Raw genomic sequence first — 18087 nt, 5'->3', positions numbered from 1 at the left:
GGATAGGCAGAATGAAGAGCATGTAAATATAAGGAATAACTGTCAGATTTCTCGATTTCCTTACGATGATCAATCGATTGGCTTGCGTGATAATTTTATGCATTCGGCGTTTATGCAATTATCACACAAGCTAATCGATTGATCACATTATGAAATAAAAAGAATAAAACAGTTATTCCATAATTAGAGAAAAAGTTACAGTAATAATATGAATCCTAGTGATCCGAGGATTCGAGATAACCATGAAATAATAAAGGTGGGATTAAGTTCTGGGAACCACTGCAGAGGGTCATTGTCTAAAAGAAAAAATAATTTAATCATTATCATCAAGATTATGACGTTTTGAAGGTGCAGAATTTGAAAGTATACCCCCAAAGGCAAAATTCAAAAAGAGGAGACGCGTGTTTTCCTGACCAACTGGATTAAAATTATATTATAAATTACCTATAATACACTGTAATATAAATAATAATTTCGACAAGCAACAAGCAATGAAAAAAAAATAGATTTATACCCGAAAACCCTATTTCGATCGTATTTGTTGAGAGGTCATTTTTATTTTCTGCAAGTCAATTTTCTTCAATGTTACTATCTTCGATTCATTTTCTATCTTCGATTCATTTTCCCGTGGGGATCCGGGTTAGAATAGGTCCTCAGTACCCCCTTGCTTGTCGTAAAAGGCGACTAAATGGGCGATTCTTCGGATGAGACCGTATAAACCGAGGCCCCGTGTCACAGCAGGTGTGGCACAATAAAGATCCCTCCCTGCTCAAAGTCCGTAAGTGCCGAGCATTGGCCAAAATTTGCAGCCCTTCACCGGCAATGGTGACGTCTCCATAGTCCATATCAGTGAAATATTCTGGAGAGGGACGTTAAACAGTATACAATCAATCAATCAATCGATTCATTTTACTTCAGATACAAGAATTCCGATTTACCTTTGCTCTTACTGTTACTATTGGTCTGTATTTCCTAAGTGTGGCGAGGGGTCCCGGTTTTTATGCGCCCGGATCGATAGACTCGGGGCATATATTGTTTTTGTCCTGTCTGTTTGTCCGTTTATCTGTTTGTCTATCTGTCTGTTTTTAACTTTAACCTTCGTCATAACTTTTGAACCATGAGAGATAGAAATTTCATATTTGCTATGCACTCCACTTTTAACTTTCTTTCAAATGAAGCCAAGGTCAATGACCTTGAGACCTTGACTCTCACCTATATGCTAAAAATAGCTTTTTTGAACTTTTGTCATAACTTTTAAACCATTAACGTTAGAGACTTCATGTTTGGTATGAATACTCCACTAATTAAGCTCCTTCAAATGACACCAAGGTCAATGACCTTTAGACCTTGACTGTGACCTTCATGCTAAAAATAGCTTTTTCGCACTGTGTTGCCACCGGGCGCATAGTGTTTCACAAACACATCTTGTTTCTTTTATACTTTACAAAGGAGAAATCTAACCACTCACAATGTGGCTTGTTGATTGATAAATTGTTCTATTTCTTTATTCTTTATCTGTTCTGTCATACTTATTTCCTCACTCTCTTTAGACCTCTCTTTTCTGGTAAAGTTTCTTTTCCTTTTAGAATATATAACCACTGCGCATACAGCTGTAAAAGTTAAAAGAACTACAGTAACAACAATTATAATAGCACTACTCCCCAAACCACCTTTGTTATCTGGAGCATTTGGCCAATTACGAGGCTTAAATATTGAAAAACATAAAGGATATCTGTAAATTTCGTCCGATCGATATGATTCCTTTGGACATTCTTCATCAGAAGTACAATTCTTGTAGTTAAGATTGTGGGATATAGCATTAAGTACAGGACAGTCTCCTGCAAACGTCAAAGCAGGAAGAGCACATATTTCTCCAAACTTCTGTGTTGATTCTATGGCTGCACAATGATAATCAAGTGGATCCTTACAACTCTTGTTTTGTCGTCTTGTTTCCCATTCTGTTTTGTTATGGGGACAGGAATCCACAAGTAGAAAGTTTTGTTGACCATAAATGATTTCACTTCCAAGCCAAAAGACCATTATAACGATTTCTCCAAGTTTTGAATGCATTTTCTCCTGAAGACATTTTTTTTTAAATGTGGAATAACCTACTTTCGGTTTCTAGAATTTACACGACACTCAAAAACAACGCCTACGTCCTGTTCAGGTGTATACGCTCTAATTAACTAGAGTGTTCCAAGGAATGCATGTACGTGTTGTCTGCTTTTAGCTTCTTTAAAGAGTGGTCAGCTATTAATGTGCTGCTATCATAAAGTTCATGCAAACGACAATCCACGGATAGTAAGGCTGCGATAGAATTAGAAATACAATATGGATATTAATGAAATTTAAATTGTTATAAATATTTACAAATGATTTAGTTTACATGATTTTTGTATATATTGCAAAGTAGGTCAAAAGTCAGGGTCAAGCGGATTCTAATGCTGGTATTTTTCAAAATGTTTTATGACAAACAGTGCACATTCTTAACATTGACTTACCTCTTAAATGCCAAAAAGAAGTTGTACATCGGCACTGTCATCTATTTCAAATAGTAGGTTAAAGGTCACGTTCAAGGACAACTAGATCGAAAACCATCGTAAAACAAAAAAAGCCATAGTGCCAAGGTACATATGTGCAAAATATCATATCCGTTTCTCTTACAGTTCTCCAGATATTCTCGAGATATAAGGTGTCGGACAAACAGACAGACAGATTCGAGGTAATTGATTGTCTATTGTTTAAAGTCCCTCTGGAGAATTTTTCACTCATATGGAGACGTCACCGTATGCCGGTGAAAGGCTTCAAATATAGACCTATACTCGGCACTCAGGGCCATTGAGCAGTGAGGGTTCTTTATCGTGCCAGTGCCTATACCGTGACACGGGACCTACGTTGTTAAGGTCATATCCGAAAGACCCGTGACTTTCACTTCTGATTCTGAGCGCTTAGCGAAGGAACAGTCATTACCTATTTTTACGTCTTAGGTTTGAAGCGGCGCCGCGAACGAGAATCGAACCCGGGCCTCCCGATCACGAAGCGAACCTCTACCACTAGGCTACCGTGAACGGTTCAGATTCCAGGTAAAGTGATCCCCAAGTGCTGCTCTGCTCTGCAGGGGAAACAATAATCAAACATCGGGTAACGAAGGTTACTCTAAAAGGTGCAAGTACATGACTTGCATGATGTTGGCAAAGACAACATTCATATGGATGATCTGAATATCGTGCTGAATGAATCAGCACAAATTCTTTGAATAAACATGCAAAGTTTTTTCCAGCATTTTTTGTTTGAAATTGACATTTCCATGAATTTAATAAATTCGGTACTTGAGAATAATAATTGATGACTCAGGATGTGCAGTGTGGACGTATCTTGCATGGTGATGTCAATGCAATATAGGGGTAACAAGAAAGAAGTATTTGTATGCAACTTATTACCTGTTTTTTAAAACCGAGAGGAAGTTATGATGTACAGAATAATTACGGTGATTCGTTGTGCTACCTGGAATCAATTTTCTCATTAATGGTTGAACACTTTAAAAAAATTTATTTTGAAAATAAAATTTATCCCAGTAAATATTTCCTGGGGAGAGATACACTAGATAAAAGGCTTTGTAAGTGGGCCTTATAATTTTTTTCACAAAGTATACTCTTTCAGTCTTCTTGACCTTTCCAAATCACCTAGGTTAAGTGCAAACTTAGAAGTATTTTTGAACAAAATCAATTAAAAATGTGATCTTTGATCCACTTTAACTAGATTGCAACACTGCATGAGTTTTCAATGCTGATTAAAAACTTTTTTTTTCTTCATCCATATGCATTTGTTTAATACTAGTAGACTTCAATTTATAGTGTCTACTCATATTGCTTTCTAATAAGGTTCATCGTTGTGGGTAAAGTAAAATTTGCATACATATAAGGAAATTCGTACCGAAAAGAAGAGTACAAAAGAATTTTAATGTATGTATATAACTTTATATATACTCTCCTGTGCAACTCACGTATAGGAGCACAATTTTAAATTACTATTGGCAGTTTTACAAAGAATTGCTTAAATATATATGTCAAAAATCATCCAAAAAACAACATTTCTTGAAATAAGGCATGTATGGAAATTATTCAATCCTATGGCCTCCTCTTCCTTTTCCTCTCTTTTCGATTCCCCCTTCGGTTCCCCTCGGCAATCCTTTTTTGTCTCTCATCCTCTCTGTACAAAGCGTATGCTTCACATTCACAATTAATGACGTCAACTAGCAGTTTTATAGCTATTTAATCCCCGTTCACCTCCACTCATTTGCTAGCTACAAAATCACACTCCGTCGGATTAGCGTACGTCACAATCCACCTTGTTTCCACATCCAGATCCGATGAGCGGATCGACAAAGGATCATACTGGACGGATCGGACTTTGAGCCCGAGCTGAGTTTCCAGGATGTCTCGGACATCGGTGTGGGTGTAACTATCGTTCTCCCGGAAACTGAGACAGACTGCAAACGGATTCGGGGATGGGCGGTGTTTGCGCATGTACATTGCTGGTTGGACTCGGCTGTCGTATTTCACTGTCCGTTTTACATCTTCCAGTAATGAAAGCCTTTGAGGTTTTGGTCTGCAAGAAAAAGTTAGAGGTTCTCTTATGTTGTTGTATTTTAATATGCAATTTATAGACTATTGAATGGAAATTCCGATGCTTCAATTGTGAAATCCTATTGAAAAGCTTTGCCATATACTAAGTATAATATTTTAATATTTACATTTTTGTGCTTTTGTTCCTGTAACAAAAAAAAGCGACGGATTTGCAAAATATAATTTTCATCATTGATGAAATAATGTTAATGGTTATGTCAAGCATATTTTCAACAACATTCACAGCCTTTGCAACAACATTGCATGAAAATGAATTATATTTTAACAACATATTAAGAAATTAGACATACTATATAATGGTTTATCATTAAAATGTTTAGAAAACAAATGCTCATAACATGTTCATAAAACAAATGACTCTTTTTTAATTAGGATCTTGATTTTACTCTACTTTACCATGTTTACATCAAACGTGTACAGATTTAGAAAAAGAACCATTCAATAGTACAACACAGAATCCTAACTGAATACTCCAGTCAATTGGTTGAGGCTAAATGAAGCGCTTTCATCTTATTATTTGACAGAATGATTTTATGTACTATATCTACATATAAATATATTGATATTTATTACTTTGACAAACTTTTTGAGATGCAATTACTTGTTACATAGTGTAAAAAATGTTACTTCAGACCACTTCTCCTATAGTTTCGATCCGGACCGATTTCAATTTGTCTGCACAAGTAGACTATGCTAAAACACATTTCTTTTTTTATTTACTTGAAATGTCTTGCAGTGATTATGAAAAAGATACAGTAAACCTTTGTTATTTTGAAAAAGAAAGAACCAAACTTCGATGTATCCGATGATTCGAGATAAATATGGAATTATAAAGGCGGAGTTCTGGGAACCACTGCAGAGGATAATTGTCAGGAAAATAATTTCAGCAATATCATTAAGGTTATTATATTTGAAGGTGTAAATTATGAAAGTAAACCCCTATAGACAAATATCAAAAAGAGGGGACGAATATTCCAGGCCAAATACCGGTCAATTAAAAATATAACGATAAACAAGCAATGAAAGAAAAAGGATTCATATACCTGAAAAACCCAATTTTGTTTGTATTTTTGTTGTGAGGGGTAAGACAAGTCTCTCTCTCTCTCTCTCTCTTTTTGGCAAGTCAATTTTGTTCAATGTTTCTTTCTTCGAGTCCTTTTTTCAGATACAAGAATCCAGGATTACCATTTTACTATTGGTCTGTGTTTCCTTTACAAAGGAGAAATCTAACCACCTCACACTATGGTGTTTTGCTCTATTAGTTTATCCATATCCTCAGTTGTTATACTCTGAATTCTTCCAAAAATCTTTTCAGACATCTCTCTTCTGGTAAAGTTTCTTTTTCTTATATAATATATAACCACCGCACATACAGCTGTAACAGTTAAAAGAACTACACTGACAACAATAATAATAATGGTACTCCTCCCCAAACCACCTTTGTTATCTGGAGTATTTGGCCAGTTACGAGGCTTAAATATTAAAAAACAAAAAGGATATCTGTAAATTTCGTCCGATCGATATGATTCCTTTGGGCATTCTTCATCAGAAGTACAATTTTTGAGGTCGAGATGGTTGGATACAGCATTAAGTACAGGACAATGCCCAGGTAAAATCAAGGCAGAAAGAGCACAGATTTCTCCAAACTTCTGCGTTGATTCTATGGCAGCACAGTGATAATCGGGTGGATGCTTACAATTCTTGTTTTCTCGTCTAGTTTCCCATTCTGTTTTGTTCTGAGGACAGGAATCCACAAGTAGAAAGTTTTGTTGAGCATAAGTGACTTCACTTCCAAGCCAAACGACCATTAAAACGATTTCTCCAAGTTTTGAATGCATTTTCTCCTAAAGACATCTCTAATGTGGAAAGTGTAACTACTTTCGATACTAGAATTTAAATGATATTCAAAACAACGCCAACGTCCTGTGCAGTTACGCTCTAATTAACTAGAGTGTTCAAAGGAATGTATGTATCGCCTGCTTTTACCAGCAGATTACAAAAATACCGGTCAAGTTTTTTAATAGCTTGCTGGATAGCTCAATAGGGTACTAGTATTCAATTTGGTCTATCAAGTATCACTTTAATTACTCTAGTAGATGCAAGAAAGATGTTTTTACGTACAAAGATGTTGTACGTAGATGCAAGAAAGATGTATGATGTTGGCAAAGACAACATACATATGGATGATCTGAGGGTCTTGCTGAATGATGTCCACGTTTAACTTGTGAATTATTTTTTAAAACTGTTTTTATTACCTTTTTATTTTTTTTATTTTTTTTTCAGCATTCCCCATTTAAAAGATGCACAGATCTGCCTGATCAAATATGATATAGATTAAGTATAGATTTGTGCAAGAATAAACATTTGTTATACCTATTTTAAAAAAATTGTTCCTATTCAAATCTATATTACGAAAAAAGTCCAACATATCTAATGTATTGCTGAGTGGGCTTAAGAAATCGATGTTTGACCGATGAGTGAGATGTTGGACCGGTTACCTCAGAATTGGCGGAACTTAATTAATCTCATTTTCATTCGTTAGTCTTCAATAGTGACGGACCTGTGATTACAATCACTGAAGACACCACAAAATACATGTATGTCAAAAACGAAAAAGAAAATGAATGGCATAAGAAAACATTTATTGACTAATTTCTCTCGCAAAATGCGTTTTGTCGACCCTCGAACAAAACTGTCTGCCTTCGGCCTCAGGCAGACAGTTTGGTTCTTGGATCCGACAAAACGCATGTTGCCCTCGAACTCAGCCAATAAATGTATAATATTCTTTTGTTACATTTAAGTTTTAGAATTCAGAGAATTTAAAGCTAACTATAACAATTTGCATTCGCGTTATCTGGTCAGGGGTACATATACAATGTAGAAAACATAGATGATTCAGGGGGAAAATAAGAGAGGGGTACATACGTATATTAAGGAGGTTGAACATCACAATGAATAAACATACAAATTTTTTTCAGCATTTTTTTTTCGTTTGGAGTTAACATTTCCATGAATTAAATAACATTCAGTTCATGAGAATAATAATTGATGACTCAGGATGTGCAGTGTCAACGTATCTTGGTGATGTCAATGCAACAGGGGTAACAAGAAAGAAGTATTTGTATGCGACATACTACCTGATTTTAAAGACCGGGGGGAAGTTTTGATGTACAGATCTAGAAAACTACAATGCTTTGTTGGGCTACCTGGAATCAATTTTCTCATAGATGGTTGAACACTTTAAAAAAAACTTTATTTCTAAAATAAAATTTATCCCAGTAAATATTTCCTGGAGAGAGATACACTAGATCAAAGGCTTTGTAAGTGGGCCTTATAATTTTTTTTCACAAAGTATACTCTCTCAGTCTTTTTTACCTTTCCAAAATCAGCTTGGTTTAGTACAAACTTAGAAGTATTCTTGAACAAATTTAATTACATGTATTTAAAAAATCGATCTTTGATCCACTTCAACTAGATTGCAACATTAAAAGTCCACTGCATGGGTTTTCAATACTGATTAAGTACAGCTATTTGTAAGAACCAGGCAGGGGGTGATTCATGACCACTTCAGATTTTTACAAAATTTTAATATGTTGCTTCATGGACCAAGGGAACATCATTGGACAACATAATTTTTTTGGCCAGCCTTTGTTGCCATGGAAACAATGCACCATGTAAATGCACATGGCAACCAAGCAAAAAATTGAAAAAAATGTGAATTTATCCATTATTGAACACAGAAACAGAGCTTTTTTGATGATAGTACCATGAATAAATCTTTTTTTCCTGAGAAGTACATACAAAATGATAAATGATTACCATAAGGATAAAATTATATAGGATTTATTAAAGGTGCTGAATTTCAATTTAACATAGGTCATTTCATAAAATTCACTTTTCACAATATTTCTTCAAATCCAACATATTTTAGAAGCATATTAAGAAAAAGGCCCGCATGTTAAAGAAATCTGATAACATGGGATAGAAAGAGCACATTCTTAATTTTAATAAAATTAAATAAAACCCATGGGTTTTTTAAAAATATTCTGTTACCATGGCAACGAAATGTCACAAAAAATCATTTTTCACAATAATTACCGTTTTTAGGAGCATAGTAAGAAAAAATCCCACATGGTAAAGAAATCTGATAATGTGGAATAGAAAGAGCACTTTCTTAATTTCAATAAAATTAAATAAAACCCATGGGTTTTTAAATAATACTCTGTTACCATGGCAACAAAATGTCACAAAAATTCATTTTTCACAATAATAACCATTTTTAAGAGCATAGTTAGAAAAAATCCCACATGGTAAAGAAAACTGAAAGCGTGGGATAGAAAGACCACAATCCTTATTCTAATAAAACAAAACAAAACTCATGGGTTTTTCAAAAATATTCTGTAACCATGGCAACAGAATATCACAAAAATTCATTTTTCAAGAAAATACCAAAATATATCATTTTCAGAGTATGTTGTGGAAAAAATACCACAAGCACAAAAAAATTGATAATATAAGATAAAAAATGTTCTCCTAAACCTTGCAAATATTAGATAAAACCAGTGGATTTCTCATAAATTTTTGTAACAATGGTAACAAATTATTCTGGAAATGCTTTTTTAAATAAATTGACTTTACAAAATCTCCATGAAATACAAAATAATTACTGACTAACATACATGTATTATTTTCACAGTTTATTGTAAATGCATGAAAATATATTTGTTTTAAATATGCTTTTGTGATTTGTATCTGGTTACCATGACAACATCTCCAAATATATTGTATTTGCCTATACAATTTAGTCAATGTGATTAGTTTGTATGAAGAAAACTGTATGAGTGGCCATTAGCTAAAATAATGAAAGACACAACATTTTTTTTTTGTACCTAACTTCTTTAAAACAAATATTTGGTTTCTGTGGTAACTGTGATTAACCATTTATGAGACATGATCTAATTATTTCAATTGTATTTTTAAAGCAATTGTTGAAAAATCATCTGTAAATGTACTTTTTGCTGAAATACATAGTTTACAGTAAAGAAATCTTGAAAAAATGTCAATATAACATTATAAAGTGAATCAAATGTCAAAAATTCCATGTTCTTGACTAGATAGGCAAACTAAAATTCAAAATTTTATGTTGAAGGGGTGTAATATTAAATATCATTGGGTGTATCCTGGTCTTGGCTTCAATAAAACCCCTTTTACGTTTGGAGGAGCTTAATAATCGATATCCATTGTTTCTGGTCTGGATTTCTTTCAAAAAGTTTTAAACTGACAGTGTCTTTATTAGATTTTTTTGGCCATCATTTAGAAATGTGCCGTTGAGATTATCTGTATCAACTGTACAGGTACATCTATGTGTCCTGGCTGCTAAATAGGTGCTCCAGCTAGATTCCTCTGACATAATGCATGTGGTTCATTCATCTATCTGGAAAAAAATATAATTCAAAATGTGAACTTTGTTAATGAAAATAGGCATTCCGTAAAGCAATTTTTTCTTGTTGCTGTTGAAGGAGGAGAGTAGCTAAGGTTCGTTTTCTCTATGATCATGATCATGAATACAAGAAGGCCATATGGTCCATAACACTCACCAGAGTAACTGGTCATTCTGTTCTACACTAGATTTTCCTACTTGTAATACCTATTGTGGTTTAGGTCCATTCTTAGGAGGAGGGGGACATGATTTAAACAATTTAGAATATACACTTAATCCCTGGATGCTTTAACACGAGAATTTCAGCTTTTCTGACCCAGTGGCTCCCTATTTTTTCTCTTTTCTTGATTATCACCCCTTGTAAGGGATCTTAGCCCTGCCAAGTTTGGTAAAAATTGGCCCTGTGGTTCTTGAGAAAAACCTCAGCTCTACAATTCTTCTCTAAATTTTCAAGTGATGTAACCCCTTCTTTAACCCTCACCCCATCCTTGCCTCAAGTAGTTAGCTGTTATTTGATTCTGAATATTAGTATAACTATTACAGCCTTACTCATCTGAAAAGGTTTTTTTTTCAACAACAAAAATTCTGTTTAGATATGCTGCATTTTATAGATTTAAATTTCTAACTTTCTACTGATTTTGGTTTCCAATATTCAAAGAAACATTTGTATGGATTGAACAAAATAATGAAGATGACATACAATAATACAGTGGACCTTCAGATATCCGGACGCCAGATATCCGGATGCTTCAGTATCCGGACGAATTTTCATCAGGACGGAATTTTTGAAATGTTATTTTTTTTTGTTAACTAGTGATTCAGGTATCCGGACGCTTCACATATCCGGACAAATTGACGGGGAACCAAAGTGTCCGGATAAGTGAGGGTCCACTGTACATCTTTTACTCCTATTTGGCTTCCACAAACAGCAGTAAAACTTGTTTAGTACAAACACGGGCATTGTGAATTAAAAGAAGTCTTCTTGGATCTCCAACTATATAAATATTACAAAATTACATATATGGATACTAGTATAACGAATTATATAACGAAGTACTTTTACAGGTCCTAGTTTGTTATAACTGAGTTGTACTGTACATATATGTGTAGATAAATGATTTAACAAGAGACCCGGGGCCACATCACTCACCTGGCTTGGATAAAAATAAAAAATCAGCTTTGTATTGAAAAGCTTAAAAGCATACATGGTCGTGACCTCTCCCTGTAAGGGAGAGAGAGGGGGGGTATGATTGAACATAACTGAATCTACACTAAGGATGCTTACAGGGTACTTATTTTTGACTAACTGTGAGTTTTCCCCTACAAGTTTGAACACTTTTATTGTAGCCCCACCCTATACCTGAGGGGAGGGGGGGTCATGATTTGAACAAATCTACACTACAAGAAAATGCTTCCATAAGTATATATAACTTACTGGCTTTTTTGTTCTTTGGAAGAATATTTTTAAAGGATTTTTTCTCTATATTCTTAGTTAAACTTTGATTGGCCTTTGTGGTCCCACCCTATCCTCAGGGTCATGATTTGATCAAACTTGAATCTACACCACCTGAAAATGCTTTCATATAAATATTACCAATCAAGGCTTGCTGTATCCGAGAAGAAGATATTAAAATATTTTTTTTATATATTCCTATGTTAAACTCTGATCATCCGTTGTGGCCCCGTCCTACACATGGGGTTCATGATTTGAAAAATTTGAATCTACACTACCTGACAATGGTTCCACATAAGTTTCATATTTCCTGGGCTATTGATTCTTGAGAAGATATCAGTAATGCTATTAATTTTGTAATTCTCTCCCCTTGGAGAATGACAATGACAGACAAAAGACAAACTTTGATTAGAAAAGATCACTTGAGCCTTCAACTCAGGTGAGCTAAAAAATTCAGAGAATCAAGATCAGAAGAAATATATACAATGGACCTTCAGATATCCGGACGCCAGATATCCGGATGCTTCAGTATCCGGACGAATTTTCATCAGGACGGAATTTTTGAAATGTTATTTTTTTTTGTTAACTAGTGATTCAGGTATCCGGACGCTTCACATATCCGGACAAATTGACGGGGAACCAAAGTGTCCGGATAAGTGAGGGTCCACTGTACCTGTTTCAAAGTCTCTGAATGGTAGTGTTCACTATAATTCAGCCCTTAGTCAGAAGGTGAGTGATTGATTGTATACTGTTTAACGTCCCTCTCCAGAATATTTCACTATGGAGACGTCACCATTGCCGGTGAAGGGCTGCAAATTTAGGCCTATGCTCGGCACTCAGGGCCTTTGAGCTAGGAGGGATCTTTATCGTGCCACACCTGCTGTGACATGGGGCCTCGGTTTATACGGTCTCATCTGAAGGACCGCCCCATTTAGTCGCCTTTTAGGACAAGCAAGGGGGTACTGAGGACCTATTCTAACCCGGATCCCTAGGCCCTTGATTGCTAAACGAAAAGGAATGTTCTTAATGATAATTAAAAACAAGAGGCCCATGGGCCACATCGCTCACCTGAGCACTAAGGGTAGGAAAAAGTAGAAAATGGCTTTTTACTGTAAAGTATAAATCCAAAAGTAGTTCCATGACCAATCATGGATTTGCTATTTTTTAGAAAATGATTTTTAAAGAATTTTGCTATATATATATTTTTAAAAACTTTGGTCGGCCATTTTGGCCCCGCCCTAGCCCCAGGGGTCATGATTTGAACAAACTTGAATCTACACTACCTGAGCATGCTTCCATATAAATATGATGAATTATGGCTTTGTCATTCTTGGGAAGAAGATTTTTAAAGAATGTTCCTATATATTTCTATATGAAACTTTGTTCGGCCATTTTGGCCTCGCCCTACCCCCGGGGGTCATGATTTGAACAAACTTGAATCTCACTATGTGAGAATGCTTCCATATAAATATGATGAATTATGGCTTTGTCATTCTTGGGAAGAAGATTTTTAAAGAATTTTCCTATATATTTCTATGTAAAACTTTCGTCGGCCATTTTGGCCCCGCCCTACCCCCGGGGGTAATGATTTGGACAAACTTGAATCTACACTACCTGAGGATGTTTCCCCATAAGTTTCAATAAATTATCTTCCCTGGCACAGTGGTTCTTGAGAAGAAGATTTTTAAAATATGCCACCAAATTTTCATTAATTCCCAATTATCTCCCCTTGAATGAGGGCGTGGCCCTTCATTTGAACAAACTTGAATCCCCTTCACCCAAGGATACTCTGTGGCAAGTTTGGTTGAAATTGGCCCAGCGGTTCTTGAGAAGAAGTCAAAAATGTGAAAAGTTTACAGACAGACGGACAGCTAAACAGATGGACGCCGGACAAAATGTGATCAGAAAAGCTCACTTGAGCTTTCAGCTCAAGTGAGCTAAAAACTGCAAGTTGTCAACACAAAATACCGAATTATCTAATGATACATAAATAATATAAAGTATATGTAACACTAACGTTAGTTGAATTGATCATCTTTTCTTGGTGATTCTTTGGTTGTCCTCAATTTTTAAGTTTACACTACCTCAGCTGTGCAGGTGTTGTCAAAGGGGATTTTGAAATTCAGAACAAGGCTCAGATTGCATCTGAAATGATAACAAATCATGACATTCATCATATGACAAGAGAATGCATACATTTATATAACAATTTAGCTTTTGAGTTATTGATAAAAAATATTTATTTACCTCCCCCACTCCCCCATGTACTAATGATATCATCATGAATTCATACTATTAGTTATAAATTGAAAAAGAGTTCTAGTTTTGTAGGATCAAATTTTATTTTTTAAGTTTTAATCCTAAATTAGATGAAAAAATTGGCAGAAACCCATGCATATTGTATGTGCTCTCGTATTTATAAATCTCTCTCTTTCTATGTGTGTATATATTTGCTTGTAGGAATATTTGGGAAGCCCCCCTCCCCCATTCGGATAGGGTTTTATGGCTCAAACACCCCCTCCCCCCCGTATCAACTGATAAAACCATAACAGTATTTTATTGGTTGTTTTGCTTGTCAATTAAATTTTGTAGGGCTCCCCACCCTTCTATATAATTCAAATAAAAGGAAATGCATTTCAAGAATATCATACACATATAAATCTGGAAATATACAGTTTGAAAGGGCACAATTTTACATTTTGATTAAATGAATAAGAAAAATAGTAATTATGGTTTTGCCATAACATCTGAGTTTTTTCACGGCTTAGTTAAATATTCACTATTTTAAGAAGGACCCATTGGCCATTCCGTAAACAGTGTTTGAAATAACAGTGCGCCTGACTGCCCCAGACACACAAATTTTGCTGTGGGCTTACCAATTTGCACATATTGATGCCCAACCGGACTTGTTTAAAGTTTTCATTTATTAAAATTTAATAATTTGATTAATCGCTTCCAAATCAAATAATGGTTTCATGAGCAGTACAGGATTTGTGATTAAAAGGGGGGGGGGGGGGGGTGGATAACTTTGTTCAGACAAGGGGTCTTGATAGTGATGTTCCATAGTACAGTCATACGTTTAGTCATACCATAGTTTGAATGAAGGGGGTCCAGGGGGCAAAGCCTCAGAAGCTCCTGAGATTTCATGTGTTTAAGAGTAAAACTAGGCAAAAAAATAGTGGTATTGTATGAAAGTATAACATTATTAATATATTAATATTTTCCTACAGCAAAACATGGACACTATTATATTCATATGGGAGGCCGGGGGGGGGGGGGGGGGGGGTTATCATTTGCTCATTGCTCACAGTACCTCTAGATTCAAAAATAAATTTAACAAAAGACAATTATTTTCTCAGCTAGGCTGGTAGTTTTTTAGCAGGACTGATAACTTTTACTAGCAGTCAGCCTGTATGTTTGCTATCATTTTTTCTTGACTTTCCCCTTTTTCAATTTGAAAAAAAATAGTCAATATTGTCTTTGTTTAGACATTTGTCTGTGTTATGTATTAAATACCTGATCTAAATATGACATCCATAGAGGCGCCGAGACATAGAAAAAATTATTGCTGCATCCAATCTCTGCTGTGGCTTTCACTGCTTCTTGCTATGGCTTCATGTATGCTGAGGTCGAGGATTTCTTCCAGTCGACTGTGTATATTGCAGTACTAAGGGAGTATCGACGGAAAGGGGAGATTACTCATCATACTCTAATCCCCAGCAGCGAGCTACTGTTCAAATTCCAGTATAAACTTAAATGTTTTCCACAAAATTAACTGAATTTAAGTAGTTTTGACGATATTGTTGAACAAGTTAGCCTTTTTCAAAACACTCAAACTCTTAGCATGTTTAGGAAATGAAATTTTGTTTTGTCAGATAAAATTAAGCAAATTGCAGGCAGTTATTTTTTTCATCCTAGGATGTATATTTTTCTAATAAAAATTTTAGACTTACATGCCCCTTGGATGTATGAAAACTGGCAAAACTTCCAAAATGAAGATGAAATCACACACATTTCTTAATCCTCCCCTTCTAAACTGAAGAGTTAAATACACTCTTTCCAACTCCTTTTACTAAAGAGTGTCAAGGGAGATAACTAGAATTTCATGTTTTTACATAATTTAAAATCACAATATCTATTCGTAATTAAAATAACCCATGGGTTTTTTAATTGTTTTTTACTCTTTGATATTAGATGTTCAATATTTTAAAATTCACATTCAAGGAGAGTGCGGGCCTTCTTAAAAAATCACCTGCACGTACAGACACCTTTCAATGGATATTGTTGACTGTTTCAGTATATATTGAACTCATTTTTTAATCAATTATGCATGAAATCCATTTATAACTGTGATCAAGTATTTAGTTTGATGTATCTTAATGTAAATATGATAGTTTTTGAAAAATCTATCACTATCATGAATCACTTATTTTCATTTCTGCCTGGTTCTTATAAATAGCTGTACTTAAAAACTTTTTTTTCTTCATCCAAATGCATTTGTTAATAGACTTCAATTTATGGTGTCCAATCATATTGCTTTCTGATATGTTCATCGTTGTGGGTAAAGTAAAATTTGCATATATAAGGAAATTCATACCAAAAAGAAAAGCACAAAAGAATATCAATGTATGTATATAACTTTATATATACTCCCCTGTGTAACTCGCATATGGGTACACAATTTTAAATTACTATTGGCAGTTTTACAAAGAATTGCTAAAAATTGTATATCAAAAAATCATCCAAAAACATCATTTCTTGAAATAAGGCATGTATGGAAATTATTCAGTCCTTTGGCCTCCTCTTTCTTTTTCTCTCTTTTCGAATCATTCGGTTCCCCTCGGCAATCCTTTTCTGTCTCTCATCCTCTCTCCACAAAGCGTATGCCTCACATTCACAATTAATGACGTCATCTAGAAGTTTTATAGCCATTTTATCCCCATTCACTTCAACTCCTTTGCTGGCTACAAACTCGCACTCCGCCGGAGTAGCGTACGTAACGATCCACCTTGTTCCCACATCCGGATCCGATGAGCGGATCGACAAAGGATCATACTGTACGGAGCGGACTTTGAGCCCAAGCTGAGTTTCCAGGATATCTCTGACATCGATGTGAGTGTAATCATCGTTCTCCCGGAAGCTGAAACAAACGGCGAACGGATTTGGGGGTGGACGGTTTTTGCGCATGTACATCGCAGGTTGGACTCGGCTGTCGTATTTCACTGTCCGTTTTACATCTTCCAGTAATGAAAGCTTTTGAGATTTTGGTCTGCAAGAAAAAGTTAGAGATTCTCTTATGTTGTATTTTAATATGCACTTTATGAACTATTGAATGGAAATTCTGATGCTTCAATTGTGAAATCCCATTGAAAAATTTTTCCATATATAATATTTAAATATTGACATTTTTGTGTTTTTTTTCCTTTAACAATAAAAGCGATAGATTTCCAAAATATAATTATCATCATTGATGAAATATTGCGTTAATTCAATGTTGAAAACAACTTTACAAAATGTTTATTTTAATAATTATTTAGTTGGCAATTGTATTGATTTTTACATACCACAATAGATCGTTCGATATTAAAGGCAGGAAACAGAAACGTAAATACATAAAGAAGCTTTTGCAACGAAGTTTTACAAAACAGCTACCTATGACCTGAGAAATATTTGATTTTGTGCTGTATATGTCTTGTTAATAAAATCTCTCCGTTCTAACACTTTCGTTTCCGCGCGATATCTCAAGAAGCCTTTAAGTTTTTGCATTGAAATAAAATTCATACCACAATTCCCTATATGGCATAAGGAAGACCCCTTTTTATTTTGAGGTCAGAGGTCAAGGTCGTTAATTCTTACATGTTGTGTGTGTGAAACATTTATTTCACGGTGATATCTCTGAGAACTTTTGTAAATACATTTTTATACCATAACTTCAATTTAAGAAACGGCTCTCATCAAGCATTTTCAAATAAGGTTTGTTCTTAATTTATTGGATGATTTTCTGTAGACTGACTCTTTTTCTTTTAAATTGGATCTCTAGTGATGTAGTGCGCATTTTATGAACGAAACTTCATTATATGAACGATAACTCATGTTCGACTACTTCTAGTCTCTACCATCTAGCGTTAACCATATTAAAGGGACAAATATTTCATTTCTGTTTGGTAAATATATAAATATCTTTGTGTTGGGGGAGGGGGGGGCTGAACGATTTTTAGCTCACCTGAGCCGAAGGCTCAAGTGAGCTTTTCTGATCAAAATTTGTCCGTCGTCTGTCGTCGTTGTTGTCGTTGTTGTCGTCGTTAACTTTTCACATTTTCATCTTCTTCTCAAGAACCACTGGGCCAATTTCAACCAAACTTGCCACAAAGTATCCTTAGGTGAAGGGGATTCAAGTTTGTTCAAATGAAGGGCCAGGCCCTCTTCCAGGGGGAGATAATTATGAATTAGTGAAAAATTAATGGCATTCTTAAAAAATCTCTTCTCAAGAACCACTGGGCCAAGAAAGATGAAACTAGTGTGGAAGCATCCTCAGGTAATGTAAATTC

The 18087-nt window shown here is 35.0% G+C and overlaps 2 protein-coding genes and 1 long non-coding RNA gene across 4 annotated transcripts; all 3 read right to left on the bottom strand.

Annotated features, from left to right (window-relative positions):
- Positions 1–211: 211 nt before the first annotated feature.
- LOC134266252 (uncharacterized) lies at positions 212–2114 on the bottom strand. Its single transcript, XM_062748475.1, has 2 exons — positions 1469–2114; positions 212–296 (listed from the first exon to the last, which is right to left on the bottom strand). Exons 1-2 carry the CDS (start codon positions 2068–2070, stop codon positions 290–292), a joined length of 609 nt encoding a protein of 202 aa, XP_062604459.1. The 5' UTR covers positions 2071–2114; the 3' UTR covers positions 212–289.
- Positions 2115–9750: 7636 nt separating this feature from the next.
- LOC134266251 (uncharacterized) lies at positions 9751–15252 on the bottom strand. Of its 2 annotated transcripts, none has more exons than XR_009991929.1 (3): positions 15056–15252; positions 13557–13684; positions 9751–10080 (listed from the first exon to the last, which is right to left on the bottom strand). It is a non-coding gene; the product is annotated as an uncharacterized LOC134266251 (long non-coding RNA). The 2 variants fall into 2 exon arrangements; XR_009991930.1 differs by having other exon boundaries at positions 9753–10080; positions 13624–13684; positions 15056–15247.
- Positions 15253–16137: 885 nt separating this feature from the next.
- Positions 16138–16864, bottom strand: LOC134266253 (uncharacterized; the record flags this gene model as incomplete). The annotated part of the gene is made up of 1 exon (XM_062748476.1): positions 16138–16864. A coding segment is annotated over one exon (540 nt), but the record flags the coding sequence as incomplete, so codon positions are not given.
- Positions 16865–18087: the final 1223 nt, after the last annotated feature.

The sequence above is a fragment of the Saccostrea cucullata genome, unplaced genomic scaffold, assembly GCF_032062105.1.
Source record: "Saccostrea cucullata isolate Sc308-1 unplaced genomic scaffold, CSIRO_AGI_Scuc_v1 ctg10087, whole genome shotgun sequence".
Lineage (NCBI taxonomy): Eukaryota > Metazoa > Mollusca > Bivalvia > Ostreida > Ostreidae > Saccostrea > Saccostrea cuccullata.
The sequence above is the reverse complement of the archived record's forward strand: the minus strand, read 5'-3'. Positions and strand labels throughout refer to the sequence as shown.